The 13,522-nt window shown below is 42.0% G+C and overlaps 2 protein-coding genes across 2 annotated transcripts in view; one reads left to right on the top strand and one right to left on the bottom strand.

The window, feature by feature from the left end:
• The window catches only part of LOC109464724 (metabotropic glutamate receptor 1-like), a 66,404-nt gene extending 60,255 nt beyond the window's left edge, over positions 1 to 6,149 (top strand). The window contains exons 11-14 of the mRNA XM_019761792.1: positions 409 to 583; positions 2,713 to 2,836; positions 4,572 to 5,344; positions 6,027 to 6,149. Coding sequence (XP_019617351.1) covers positions 409 to 583; positions 2,713 to 2,836; positions 4,572 to 5,344; positions 6,027 to 6,149 — 1,195 coding nt within the window. The remainder of the gene's footprint in view (positions 1 to 408; positions 584 to 2,712; positions 2,837 to 4,571; positions 5,345 to 6,026) is intronic.
• Positions 6,150 to 12,386: 6,237 nt separating this feature from the next.
• LOC109464570 (metabotropic glutamate receptor 3-like) overlaps positions 12,387 to 13,522 on the bottom strand; it is a 14,329-nt gene continuing 13,193 nt past the window's right edge. Inside the window, exons 17-18 of the mRNA XM_019761575.1 lie at positions 12,968 to 13,103; positions 12,387 to 12,461 (exon numbers count right to left, since the gene is read on the bottom strand). Of these exons, the coding sequence (XP_019617134.1) occupies positions 12,387 to 12,461; positions 12,968 to 13,103 (211 nt within the window). The remainder of the gene's footprint in view (positions 12,462 to 12,967; positions 13,104 to 13,522) is intronic.

The raw sequence follows: 13,522 nt of genomic DNA, 5'->3' as shown, positions 1-13,522 counted from the left end.
AATCTCAAGATTGAAAAACACAAGTCCTTATGATTATCAAAGAATGATCGCTTCTATGATGTCACGCATACGGATAGAACGCGTGGCTCATAAGGATTCTAAGTTAAAGTTCATAGCGTCCCCCGTCTCTATTTCAACATGGTTGTAAGGCCATAAGGTCATGTGTATTATAATCAGTTGTGTCCGCACGTACGTTCGCAGCTGTAACTCATGATCCCTTTCATACTTTGAACAACTGTGTTGTCTTGGGTTTTGTCCTCGCATCTATAAATCAAAATCCTTTTCATGGCTTTGTATGAAATCTAGCATGTCGGTAGCTAAAGATAGTACTAAGCACCTTAGCCACGCCGCAGATCACATGATCACTTCACGGAGAAATGTGTCCTATGTACTCTTGTTTTCATTTAGGTACGTCATCATGAACTTCCGACCCCTTGACAACGGTGACTTTGACTATGTGAAGATAGGCAGCTGGAAGTACGGACAACTGTCTATAGACGATGACATCTTCAGGTCCAATTGGAACATGTCCGGTATAATCCGGTCCGTCTGTAGTGAGGAGTGCGCACCATTGGAAGTAAAGGTGAGTGGGCATTGGTGTACTTCTATGCGCACAATAAGCCCCTGTCACACATGTAAAGCTGAATATGGCCTCCCGAACACCAACCGAACCCCCCCCCCAACCATAGTTGGGAGTGAGTCGGGGGAAAAGTCGATTGGTGATCGGCCAGGTCGGCTTCTGTTCGACTGCGCATGCTTAAAAATGTTTAAAACTTGGCGTGGACAGAAGGTTCAGCAATGATTATTTGGTCATTAGCTGGTACTCGCGAGTAGGTCGAGACTTAATTAGCAGTCAAATTTGACCTAAATATTAAAAAAAAACTTAAAAGTCAAACTCGACTCGATTCATATAGAAAGGAACTTCAGCAAAACTTGGTCGGCTAGAGTTTAGGGGGAGGTTCTGAATGTGTGACAGGGTCTCTAGAAACGTCACGCAACCAGTATTTTCATTTCCACCCCCGGCATGCTTTAAAAAAAATCATTTCTCATTTTAGTTTGCTGATCGGCAGCAGTTGGGATAAGTATTAACTCTGCAAGGTTACAGTCGGGATAGTCATTTGACGGTGACCCTCGTATCTAGGCAATTATAACATTTGAGTAGCTTTAGAATTCACCCATGCAAGCGCCAATTTCTGTGTATTCTAGTTGTGGATAGATTAGTTGGACTGATTGGTTTAATTCAGCCTTATTTCAATGGATAATGAACTGGGCCATTCAGCAGGGACATCGCCACGAAAAACTCTCCTGGAAAGTCACATTTCAATAACACAAATTTACGCCTCATTAAAGTTTACAATTTGATTCAATCTAACCGGACACGACGTCCTGATATGCCCTTGGCGAGTCCCTATTATAAGGCCCAGCTATTGTACATGTGCCATTCCTAGCTGCACGTACAATAATAGTCTTCCTTTTTACAATTTAGGCCACACTGTCTTAATTTTATTGATGACATCCTCTGAAGACCCCATAACTATTGCGCGCGGGCGAGTAAAAAAAATTCCTGACAAAAAATGCTGCTAAATTACAGGAATACAAAGCTGGTGTTGTGAATTTGCGGTAGTACATACTATATTAGCGACTTTTACGACAGGCCGGCACATGCTGACCATTTGCGGCATTTATGTATCGGCACAAAACTGAGTTCTGGAGCTTCGGCAGCCTGGGTGCCACCCTCCGTAGTTACCGCCGGCTCCCCATTGTCACTAGTTACCATGGACTACAGAGGTTGGCACCCGGTACCCAGGCCACAGCCTCGATCAGAGGAGATTATTAGTTTTTGGGGAACAGGCGGAAATCAATGCGCGCGTGGACGTCATCCATAGAATTGAATCAGTGTGGCCTAAAATCCAATAAACCCCCTAGCCGTGACTCTCTTGACCCCCATAGATGGGTATTGCTTGCCTTTTGCGTCAAGCGGAGATTTGGTATGAAGCAGCTATAGGTCAGCTGTTGGTGCACTGGGGGGAAATCAATATATTGACCAAAGTTGAGTGTCAAGTTTAAATGTATGACCTTGAACTTCACCCTTAATGACCGTGAACTTCGTGTAGTAAATATTTTAGAAGCCAGAACGCTAGAAGAAGTCAAATTGCACTTCCCATGCTGTTCATTTCGTTACAATTGAGCAAATGCTGAGACTAAAAATCTTTGCAAATGCATAATGTCTACCTACATATGGCTTAGCATAACAATTCAATGCTATGTTCGTTCTTACTCAAATACATACATACACAAGTATATCGTGACCAGCCCCTCCCGCCTTGTCCTGCTACACAATGTAATCTAACACCACAGGGTGTCTGCTACAGCATCAGTTACCATGACAACAGACGTCTGGTCCAGATCATTGACCTTACGTGGATATGGATTCTAGAGGAAGAGGAATCAGAGCAAAAACAATATTTTCCTTAAGAAAAGTTAAACATAACCAGAAAGGTAACATTTGGTCAGGCAGGAGTCTAAATCCCTCTAGCTATAAAATTGCAACATGATGTAACCCAAAACCAGTTACCATCGTGACAGACTTCTGGTTCAGGTCATTGACCTTATCTGTTTAGAGAAGAAGAAGAGGAGGAAGAATTATAGGAAACAGCAAAAGAAATGTTTTCCTTCGGTAAACATAACTATGTCTTTGTGATTTTGTTACAGAAGGTGAAGGGTCACGACACCTGTTGTTGGGTCTGCGCTTCATGTAAAGATGATGAGTTCAGAGAAGACGAACACACCTGTACACCCTGCAAGGACGGCTGGTGGCCGACGAAAGACAAGACAGGTATGTATGGCTAACCGGCTAATCTCTGAGTAGACTCCTTCGGTGGCAAGGCAGTATCCAATTGGCCACCAGTTACCATTGGGCACCCCGTAGACCCTGATTAATGTATGATCGACATTCATAGCTTGTCTGAGACGGAAAATTTTGAAACTACACCTGTGTATTTAAGAGACATAAATGAGAAATAGATATACAATCATGAAAGAAGTGCATAAGCAAACATTGCTTTTCTTTTTTTTTGTTAATGTTCTATCCGAGTGTTTTGTTTATGTTATAGCTATAAGTGCCCTTTCTAGTGTATCGTTCTCGTGTTATCTAGATGATATTCTAATTGGCACTGTTAACTTTTTAAGACGCAATAGCGATGCTACTCAGACGTCACATGCACAGCTGCATACCTTAGGTCTTATTCTATTTACAGTGATTTCAATTTCGAGCCAACTGCCTTGTAAATTCAACTTCCTAGAGATTTGCTATGATGGCTATGACATTGGAGGAATCGTAGGGTGGTATCATGCTGTAGAGATAAACTGTTAAAGTAACAGCAGTGATAGTCGATGGATGACGTCTAGAGCATATATAACAACAGTGATAACAGGACGGTCGATGGGCGACACGTAGAGCACACAGCAACAGTGATAACAGGAGGACTGGTGCATGTCGTGTAGAGCATATATAACAACAGTAATAAAAGGACGGTCGATAGATGACGTGTAGAGCATATACATGTACAGAAATTAGTAACAGGACAGCCGATGGATATTGTGCACATAGAGGATTCAGATTGTCAGTGAGCATCCAAAAATCACAGAATGAGAGGAATACATGGGAATCTCGGGGGAGCTAGCAGAACCATTTGTCTTCTTGGTCACGTTTTGGTCAAATTGGACAAAAACGATCCGAGGTAATGCCGAGTAAGAGGAAAACGGCAATCCCTAGTTCTTCTGTGAAGGTAATTACACGGCTGAAGTTTTAGTAGGGCATCGAACCCTTTCCTTGTGTAGAAATATGCAGCAGCAGTAGCGACACTGCCTTTGTTGTGAGAGTGCCAGTAAACGCTAATAAAAGTTTTAGTCAGGTCCCTTGATGTTTAAGAGAAATCCTCAGCCGCATGAAACAGCCTATAAAAACGAAAGTAGGCCCAATCTTTGTGCCTAATGAAAGTATCAGCAGGATACCTTGACATCCGAATTGGTTTTATCGATCGCCATTTTAAGGAACATTTACAAGGTCAAACCTTTGAGACCCGCTATCATTTGTATCCATTGCCGTATGTATATAGGTCGCAGCCCGAAGCTTGAAAGTCCAATGAAGAAGAGCTGATATTCACTGCACGAAATGCTATCTTTTGGAATACCTTAAAGAGAACGTAAAGATACACGCAAGGGAAGGAAACTACTTTAAGAAACATTTACTCATTCCTTAGGGGGTGCTTAGAATTGACTTTGTTTATCGATTGAATGAGAGATATTGGGGAACGGAATCTTGATCTCCAAGTTAAATATGGCTTTTAAGTCTGTCTGTAATCATTTAATAATAAACGTTCGCATGGTGGTAAAACTGTCAACCAGTTCATAGGATGTTACATGTTGACAGAGACACCACAAATAAACCAAAACAATAGTTACATCATACTTGCTACATACATGTATGAGTTCAACGCTCGAGAACAATTACGGTAAAATTATCGATGCTCACTGGTTTAAGTCTTGCAAATAACTATTTTCATTTCCAGATTGCTTCAAGATCCCTGTAGAGTATACGAAGTGGACTGATGTACAGACGATAGTGGCCGTGGTTTTCTCCTGCGTCGGTATCATGGCGACCACCTTCGTGACGACCGTTTTCGTCAGACATCGCGACACGCCAGTGGTCAAGTCTTCAAGCCGAGAGCTGTGCTACATCATCCTCATCGGCCTCTACAGCAGCTATCTCAGCGCGTTTCCCCTTCTTTCTAAGCCAGACCAAGTCACATGTTACCTCCAGAGAATATGCGTCGGTCTATCGTTCTCTATGTGCTACTCGGCACTAGTCACCAAGACCAACCGAATCGCCAGAATACTGGCAGGCAGCAAGAAGAAGATCATCACCAGAAAACCTCGCTTCATGAGCGCCACTGCACAGGTCATGATCTCGTTTGCTCTCATTTTCCTGGAGGGTGTCATCATTGCTGTTACCGTGGTCCTCTACCCTCCCTCCGCGGAGGCGTACTCGCCGAAACCCGGGCAGCTTCGGCTCATCTGCAGCGTCAACACTTTCACCATGATCGTCCCGCTCAGCTTGGACATGGTCCTGGTCATCATGTGTACTTACTACGCCTTCAAGACCAGGAACATTCCCGAGAACTTCAACGAAGCCAAGTTTATCGGGTTCACCATGTATACCACCTGTATCATCTGGCTGGCCTTCGTGCCTTTGTATGTCAGCAGTGATTTTAAGACCATCACAACTTGCATTGCCACCAGCCTCAGCGCCACCGCAACACTGGGCTGCATGTTCTTACCTAAGGTAACAACTACAACTATGTATCTGCATCTGTATATATAGCTGGTGTAACCAAACGAAATTGTTAACCTAATCTTTGCACATCCATCTGTATAGTATTGCGTTACGTTGTTCGAGCTATCTAGTGATGATACCCACTCTATACTTGGCGACAGTGAGTTCTTTACTTGGTGGCATCTATATCTTTGGCGTAATAGAAAAAAACAAGTTTTTGGACGTCCTTTCTTGAAAACTCCAGTACTTGAAATCATGATTATTTCTTGTTCTTTCCTAAGCTGGTATGAGATGCTTAGTAGCCAGTAAACTCACCAGATTACTAGTCATTTTGTACATCGTGCATAGTCTGGACATTTTTCTTTCAGCGACACCCACTGTAGGTTTGTTTTCATTTCCGTGACACCATCACCGCCTTTGTAGCTGTTCATACAGACTCTTGCAGCTTGTATATATAAGCTATATTTAAACATACCTAAATCATTGGTTGATAACTGTTCCCTGAAGGCATGACTTTTTCTTATTTCTTTCTGGTATTACGTACTTAGTAGTTGGTACGTCCACCAGTTTGTTAGTCATTTTGTACATCATGCATAGTCTGGACATATATGACGTATATTGTTAATTTCTTAGCTCTACTCTCCTAAAATGGTTTTGAAAACGTTGATGGTGTGCCTTCATCCCTCCTTAGGTGTACATCATCCTGATGAAGCCAGAACGTAACCAGCGGAGTAACTTCACCACGTCAAACGAGGTGCGATGCCATGTGCTGGACAGCCAACCATCGTCACTTCAAGGGGATAAAAACAAGTAAGAACAGAGAAAAACCCCGGTCTTTTGTACTGAATTAGCCTTGTCCTTCGTAGTGCAGGCTTCATTTTTCTATCATGAAAGTAAATCTGTGTTGGTAGTTACATGTTTAGAGTTAAAACTTTAGATCCAACCAACACAAAAACGCCTCACTGGGTCAGTCTATCGAGGAAGACCATAGTGACTGATCGAAAGGTCTAGGTGAGAGAATTTTTTGTGTTGGATCTAAAGTTTTAACTCGAAAAAGGCTTCATTTTTCTTTAGATAGAATTATGCATTACGTAAAATTATCATTAATCTCGTTATACGTAATGCAATATCAAACGTTCGCACAATTTTGTTAATTTTTTTGTGATGTGGACGCTAGAAATACAATACCAATCCGTTTATTGACACAAGAAAAGTACAACGATTACAAGTATACATACAAAGAAGTGTAGCATGAATCTTCAAGTTGATGAATTACCCTACGCACTAGTATATGAATAACTCATACGTTTACCAAAACAGATACGTCAATATTGAAATGAAACCGTATTTTACAGTGTAACATCAAAGGCCCTGTCTGGAGAGAAGGGGGAGGGGGCGCGGAAGTTTGCAGCCGTGGGGCGTGCCGTCATGCTCGGGCAGTCCAACCGGTCCCGGAAACGACAGGAGACAATACGAAGGGTCTGTTACAAGTTGACAACTATTGAACATTGCAGAAAGTTTGTATAATATCTATGTGCGTGGAAAAGCCACCTTAACGTTGTCGAACAGCAATTGAAAGTTCTTTATTTACAACCACAAGAGCTGACGTTTCTGGGCACTGTGCACTGAAGCTAGGTGTTACTGCTCAGCATGCAAAATTCCCAAGTGTAAAGTAATTGTGACGTTCATAGATGTTGTTACAATAATGAGTCTTGGTTAAATTAGTTTGTAAACTTTGCCATTCAATCATTCACCAAACTGGTGAGCTTATTGTTGTTTTATGGTTCTCACAAACATGCTGTGGATATACAGAGACGTGTAATTAGTCCATTTCACCATCTGCCTTCCTTAGGTCCAGGTTCTACGCGAGCTGAGAAAAGCGGAGGAGGAGAACAAGATACGCTTTGGCTCCAGACTGGACCCCATGAATGCAGATCATCCGTTCTTCACCCAGCGGGCGTCCATCTGTGAAGCATCGTTCGCCGTGCCTCCAGGGTTTCCCTCACAAGACTTCGACAAGAAGCGCGCATCCATTTGCGGGGAGAGCATAGCCGTCGGACACTGGACGAAGGCGTTGGACAAACTGGAGAAAAAGACGACCGAAACCAACGGTGGGATCCCGACTATTTGTATCACTCCTGACGATGACGATGAGGGAACATCAAAGGGTGACACTATCGAGAGTGATTTGTCTCTTCTCGTCAGTGAGGTCAGTACTCAAGACGTTCAGATTCACAGCATGGAGAGCCTTCCTGAAGAGAAAGACATCAACAGCTACGACTGCCTATCTACAACTGAAAAGACTCCAGACAGTAACAATCATTCGAAGGAGCGGAAAGATACTAATAATCACCAGGAAGTCCAGCATCAGCCTGTAACGACCAAGAGACAGGAAACGGCAAAACACGACAAGAAGACACCCAAGTCCCACTCCTTGCCAGACATTTTTCCATTCAACCAAAAGCGCCTGTCCATTGGATCAGATACAAAGGGGACTCTAAAATCCTTTTTGTCAACCAACATGCTGCCATCTTTGTCACGGGATTCCAGCCCCAAATCTGTGACAGATGTGTTGCCCATCGACCATTTTCTAAGGGGCCAGGAGGTGAGAGATGTTGAACTCACACCTCTTCGCGAGGATTCACACGAGTCTTCCCATCCATATAACAGAATGGGGAAGAAATCCAAGCGCTACGGGAGCGAAGATGCGCTGCCTATCCTCCGCAGTCGATGCAGGAGCATCGGGGAAAAGTTTAAACCCGGACGGCCTAGGGAGCAGAGATCGAAGAGCGACGGCACAGGGCCGTACCAGAGCGAACGATCGCCGCTGCTGAGTCAGGCTGTTGCGTTATCTCTGAGATCGATTGGAAAAAACGATCAGAAGTCGACTGAAGGGCTGGAGGCATCTGGAGATCACAGAACACGTCCGCTGGAAATTAGCGTTTTGGGTCACGGGTCTGCCGGAACAGCAGAGGACCAAGTCTGACGTGGTCAATAATGTATTTTATCATTACCAGTGACTGACTCACAGGAGATTGTTGGGACCAATTAAAGAAGTATTTATCACTTAAGTCGGACCGAGGGGTAAGAATTGCCCTTATTAATGATTTCCTAAGGTAAGGAGGAGTGTCAACTCAAGTGTACGGGTGTTAGTTCTGGATGTTACGGAAGGAACCAGTTAATGTTTTTATGGTAAAACCATGAAAAACAGGCCTTTTACCAAAGGTCACACATTTAAAAAAATTAAAATTATACATTCTCTCCCTAGCACATAACCGGGTCTTATTGAGCAAAACTTGCCCAGGAAACCCCCCCCCCCTTCAATCGTGTACGATGTGGCCATTCTGCATATGGTTTGTTTGTGGTTTGAGGAATGTTCTGAGTCTGTGGCTTTATACTCTGCGACATAGGAGGGGATCTTGTTAAAGTGTTTCGAAACCTTCAATAGCACAAAAAGTTTGAAGTAACATCCATGTGATGCTGCAAGTTATGAAATGACATACAATAGGTAAATGTCATAATTGCTGAAATATAGTGCGAAAATATCATCTAAAACCAGATGTTGATTTTTACACTATTCGTAATGACAATGATAATGATCAAAAGTGAAAGATGTATCATACAACGTCATAGGAGACAGTTTTGGTATGTCTTTTATAAGCTACGTGATTGGTTAGTATGTATGTGAAAACCTTTCTAATTAGTCGTATGGCCATTGTGAAACAACACTTTAATGTAAAGAAACGTCAGCTGTAGACAAGTCCTTTTTTATAATTGTATTCTGTGTACAGTAAACCGGACTCTTCTATCTGGAGCAACCCGTTTGTATTTCAGTGTCAAACGTTTACAACAATGTTACTGTACAGACTTTAGAGATGTTCTATAGTTTTGTCAAAGATTGATATTTGCAACGAAGTGATTCTATCGTACAATCATGTGGTGTCTTAGAAAAAAATCGTGTTCTGGTAAATTGTTCAAAATTTTTAATACAGATATTTGTCTTTTAAACATACACTAATAGGCAATAAGCATTAGTACATTGTTTATCGCTAGCTGCTTTGGTACTTTTTAGTTAGTATTCTAATTCCGTAGACTACGTAAAGGAGATGAATCTTATTCGATTGGTGAATACCATTTTCTCCACCAGAGCCTATCTTCAGGCTTCATGTCGGCAAGACAACCGATATGTCAATGTCAAAAATTCTGAAGAGATATGAAAATTGTTATGCTTCTAGCCTTAAAAATGTGACCTTCATCTAAGTATGTACTCTCAAGCGTGGGTGGCCACTGTTGCATATCTTTGCTTACCAGTACGTGTTTGACCGAAATCATGTGCTGTGCATATTACTTACCAGGTAATTCGGAACATTCTGTATAGTAATAATGGCGAAATCTGAGGTAGTTTTTGTGGACTACAGGTACCTGTATGTGGTAAACTAGTACGAGTACGCACTGAAATGTGGTTCTTTGCACCAAAAAAAACTGCACTGCCTGTCTACTCTCTCTACATGCAAATAAGAACAGTGACTGTAGTAGATTAAAATTTGGGGAACAGCTGACTTTTAGGTACTCCCGTTGAAGGGCTACGTTACCATTGCTTTTGCCGAAGGAATTTCTAAAATCATTGAAATGTTATTGAAGAGATTCATTTGTCACGTAAAGATACAGTTCCTAGTGAATTCTTTCATCAGTGACAACTTTGGAAGGATAAGGATACTAACCTCCAAATTTTCGATGGCTATCAGTCCATCTTGTTCACGGAGTGGCCTAATCTCGCGAGAGCGCGAGACTAGGCCCGAGACTTGCATCGGTCTGTCGGGTCCCACCCCCCGCTGCCTCCCTCCGGAGTAAGGGTAAGTAAGTGCGAGATTAGGCCACTCCGTGAACAAGATGGACTGATAGCCATCGAAAATTTGGAGGTTAGTATCCTTATCCTTCCAAAGTTGTCACTGATGAAAGAATTCACTAGGAACCGAAATGTTAGACTTAAAGCGTTGTTCTTAAGGGTTGGTGATCAGATATGTGTCCGTTCAGTATAAGAAGAATTAAAGTTGAATGTAAAGTAGCAACGTTACTTGAAGTGTACCGCCATCTACATGTTACCACTGGCAGTGCAGGGTTTGGTCATGTGCCAAACAAATAGAATAAACTTATTTTTGTGTCCAACAGTTTTCTGTACATTGTGGTTCTTCAACGAAAGTCGAACACAATTCTAAAAGACTTAATTACAAAGAAATTGGACCAATTAAAATGATAAATGTTTAGGACTGAAAAGACGTTACACGGAGAACACCAGACCAATGGCAACTTCAGTCTGATTAACCTACAGAATTTGAGAAGTATCTTTAAAAAAATAGGACTGATTAGCATGCATGTACAATGGCACATAAAGGGCAAATACACATTCCGCATTTCTGACAATAACAGCTAGAGACTCTTCATACCACATATTAGACACGAGTAACACATTTCAAGTAAAACAATCCTACAGCGTTGTTACTGACATGAGAATCTTATACTACCCAAGAATTTGGAGACTGTTCACACTCTTCTTGATAGTGATGTGAGACGTTTTTTTAGGATTGATCCACGACGACTTAATGACAACAGATATATTCTCCTATGTAATATTATATGTATATACAGATGGTACATTTTTGTGAGGCGAGTTATTTGCCTCTCCAGCAATCCAGTTTTTACCTGGCCCTTTTTTTGCAACGTCTTTCACCTATCATTAGCATAGCATTTAATGTAGTCCAATTCAAGTCACCAAGGTGACCAATTATTTGAGTCACACATCGTCATCACATTTACGCTACCCAACCTGCTCTTAATTTTTCATTCCCATCGTGTCCCTGGCTAACTCTTTTGAAATCATGTCGTTTTGTGATCATTTGCATGTTATAGTTTTATCACTTCTGGGATGAGTACCGTTAATCACTGATCCTAGTAGACGGCAGACTGAAGACATCCGTACCGGCAGTTTCTACCCGCTTCAGGGATCCTGACGGGTCAGCAGAGGAGGCGGGGCTGAAGCTGAGCTGAGGCCGCGGGCAGGGCGTCGTGCTGCGACCGTTATACACCTGTCAATCAACCAGTGACAGATCATTTCAACAATAGCGCTCATTGATTGATTGATTGATTGATTGATTGATTGATTGATTGATTGATTGATTGATTGATTGATTGATTGATTGATTGATTGATTGATTGATTGATTGAATGATTGATTGATTGGCTGATTGATCGATTGATTGATTGAACGACAAATATTGTAATTTTCTGATCTTATAATCTAAGTAAAGGTCACTGAGATAAAGCAGAAGCAAAATGATATCTTACTACAACTCTATATACTAATGTAAATTACCTGTGTATAGGTTCAAATTACTAGATGTATAAAGCTTAAGTAACACATGGTTTGTCTAGTTCCACAAGGAGTAAGATTTTTCTGATCTATCTAAATATGGAAAACTGGGAAAATTGTCGTGTATATAATTAAAGACTACATTTCTAATATATTATAATATAAGTGTATAATGTACAATCAATCAGTCAATCAATTAATATCGCATTGTAAGTATGGCAAAGACAAGTTCTAGTATTACGGCACTATTGAATAGGGTACGTCTGCATAAAGAGTGTTACGACAGAAATGTCCATATCCTACCCCTGATCCAGAGACCCCAACCCGAGATCGGACGCCGGCTTTGCCTTTGTAAACAGCGTAGATCTTCGGGCCGAAGAAACAGATGAGAGCTGATGTGTCGTTTACCATCAGGGCCCCGGCATGGCAGATAGTCCTGAGGGGTAAACGCAGTAAATTATACACTTTTAGGTCACAATAAGTAATTTTATGGATGATATCAGCGCGCGCGTTGATTTTCGCCTGATTTTGGAAAAAAAAAGAAATTGTGTTGCCATACCAGAACGTGGATGGCGGAACGTGGAGACAAGACAAGGCTCTGATTTATTGTTTTGTCTTTTACTTTGATGCAGTGATGTATTTCATTCCTCATTCCATTATATGGAACGGTGGAATGGACCTTGCCTACCTGTTCATAGGCGTGGACACTGAGAAGTAGGTTGCGATGAACGCCACCCACAGAACAACAGTCGTGTACACCTAGTGGGGAAAGAAACGCATTCATTGGCTCACGTCAATCATTACAATCCTGTCCTAATTTTAATTTTCCGCGGAATGTTAATAAAGGGTTAATAAAGGGCCCGGGGTGTATATGGTGAGATAATCACTGGTTATCAGGTGCGATAACCACCGAATAAACCGCCAAGTGAGCGTAGCGAACGAGTTTCAGTGCCCTGTCCCCTGTATAATGGTACGGTCCAAAAAGCGTTCGGTTATTCTAATAATCGACCCCTTTTAAGGTCACAGCCTGATAACCAATGACAAATGGAGCCTTCTGATTGGTCGACGCCTTCTGGCTTTATGATAATTTTCCTTAACCCTACAGTGGCCATATTCCCCTGACCATCCAATTATTGCATAATTATTGTCGCTAAGTCGAAATTTTACTGTTTCAAACCCGCGTTGTTAGTCTGGTAGAGACTAGCGGGGAGGTTGATCCGCTATCCATTTGGCTAAATTTCTAGTCTATCCAGCCGCTTTCAAACCTGGAAACTTATGAATCGTGACTCGTTGTAGCAGGCCGGCAGACTGCGTGTTTTGAAGGCGTAGTACACGCAGAGGAGGATGATGAGTAGGTTGTACAGGATAGACGCCACCACCTCCTGCAAGTTGCTCTCCCGCCTGGTGGCCAAAAAAAAAATCAAAGTCTAACTTTGTTTAAAGTTAAAACTTTTGGTCCAACACAAAGAATTCTCTCACCTAGAGCTTTCGATCAGTCACTCTGGTCTTCCTCATGAGACTGACCCAGTGAAGCTTGTCACGTGGCTTCTTTGAAGTGTGACGTCAACACTGGGTCAAAGGTATCTGGTAGACAAGCTTCACTGGGTCAGTCTACTGAGGAAGACCAGAGTGACTGGTCGAAAGCTCTAGGTGAGAGAATTTTTTGTGTAGGACCAAAAGTTTTAACTTTAAACATACATGTACACATGTATGTGAAAAGCTCTGCATCTCTGAAAGAAGCATCAACAGTACAGAAAGAAATATACATGTACATATATATCTTGATTATTAACATGAAAGAAGCAAGAAATCAGTATTTC

Source organism: Branchiostoma belcheri, unplaced genomic scaffold (genome assembly GCF_001625305.1).
Source record: "Branchiostoma belcheri isolate BF01 breed outbred unplaced genomic scaffold, Haploidv18h27 scaffold14, whole genome shotgun sequence".
Taxonomy (NCBI): domain Eukaryota; kingdom Metazoa; phylum Chordata; class Leptocardii; order Amphioxiformes; family Branchiostomatidae; genus Branchiostoma; species Branchiostoma belcheri.
Note: the sequence above shows the minus strand (reverse complement) of the source record. Positions and strands in the feature narration are given on the sequence as shown.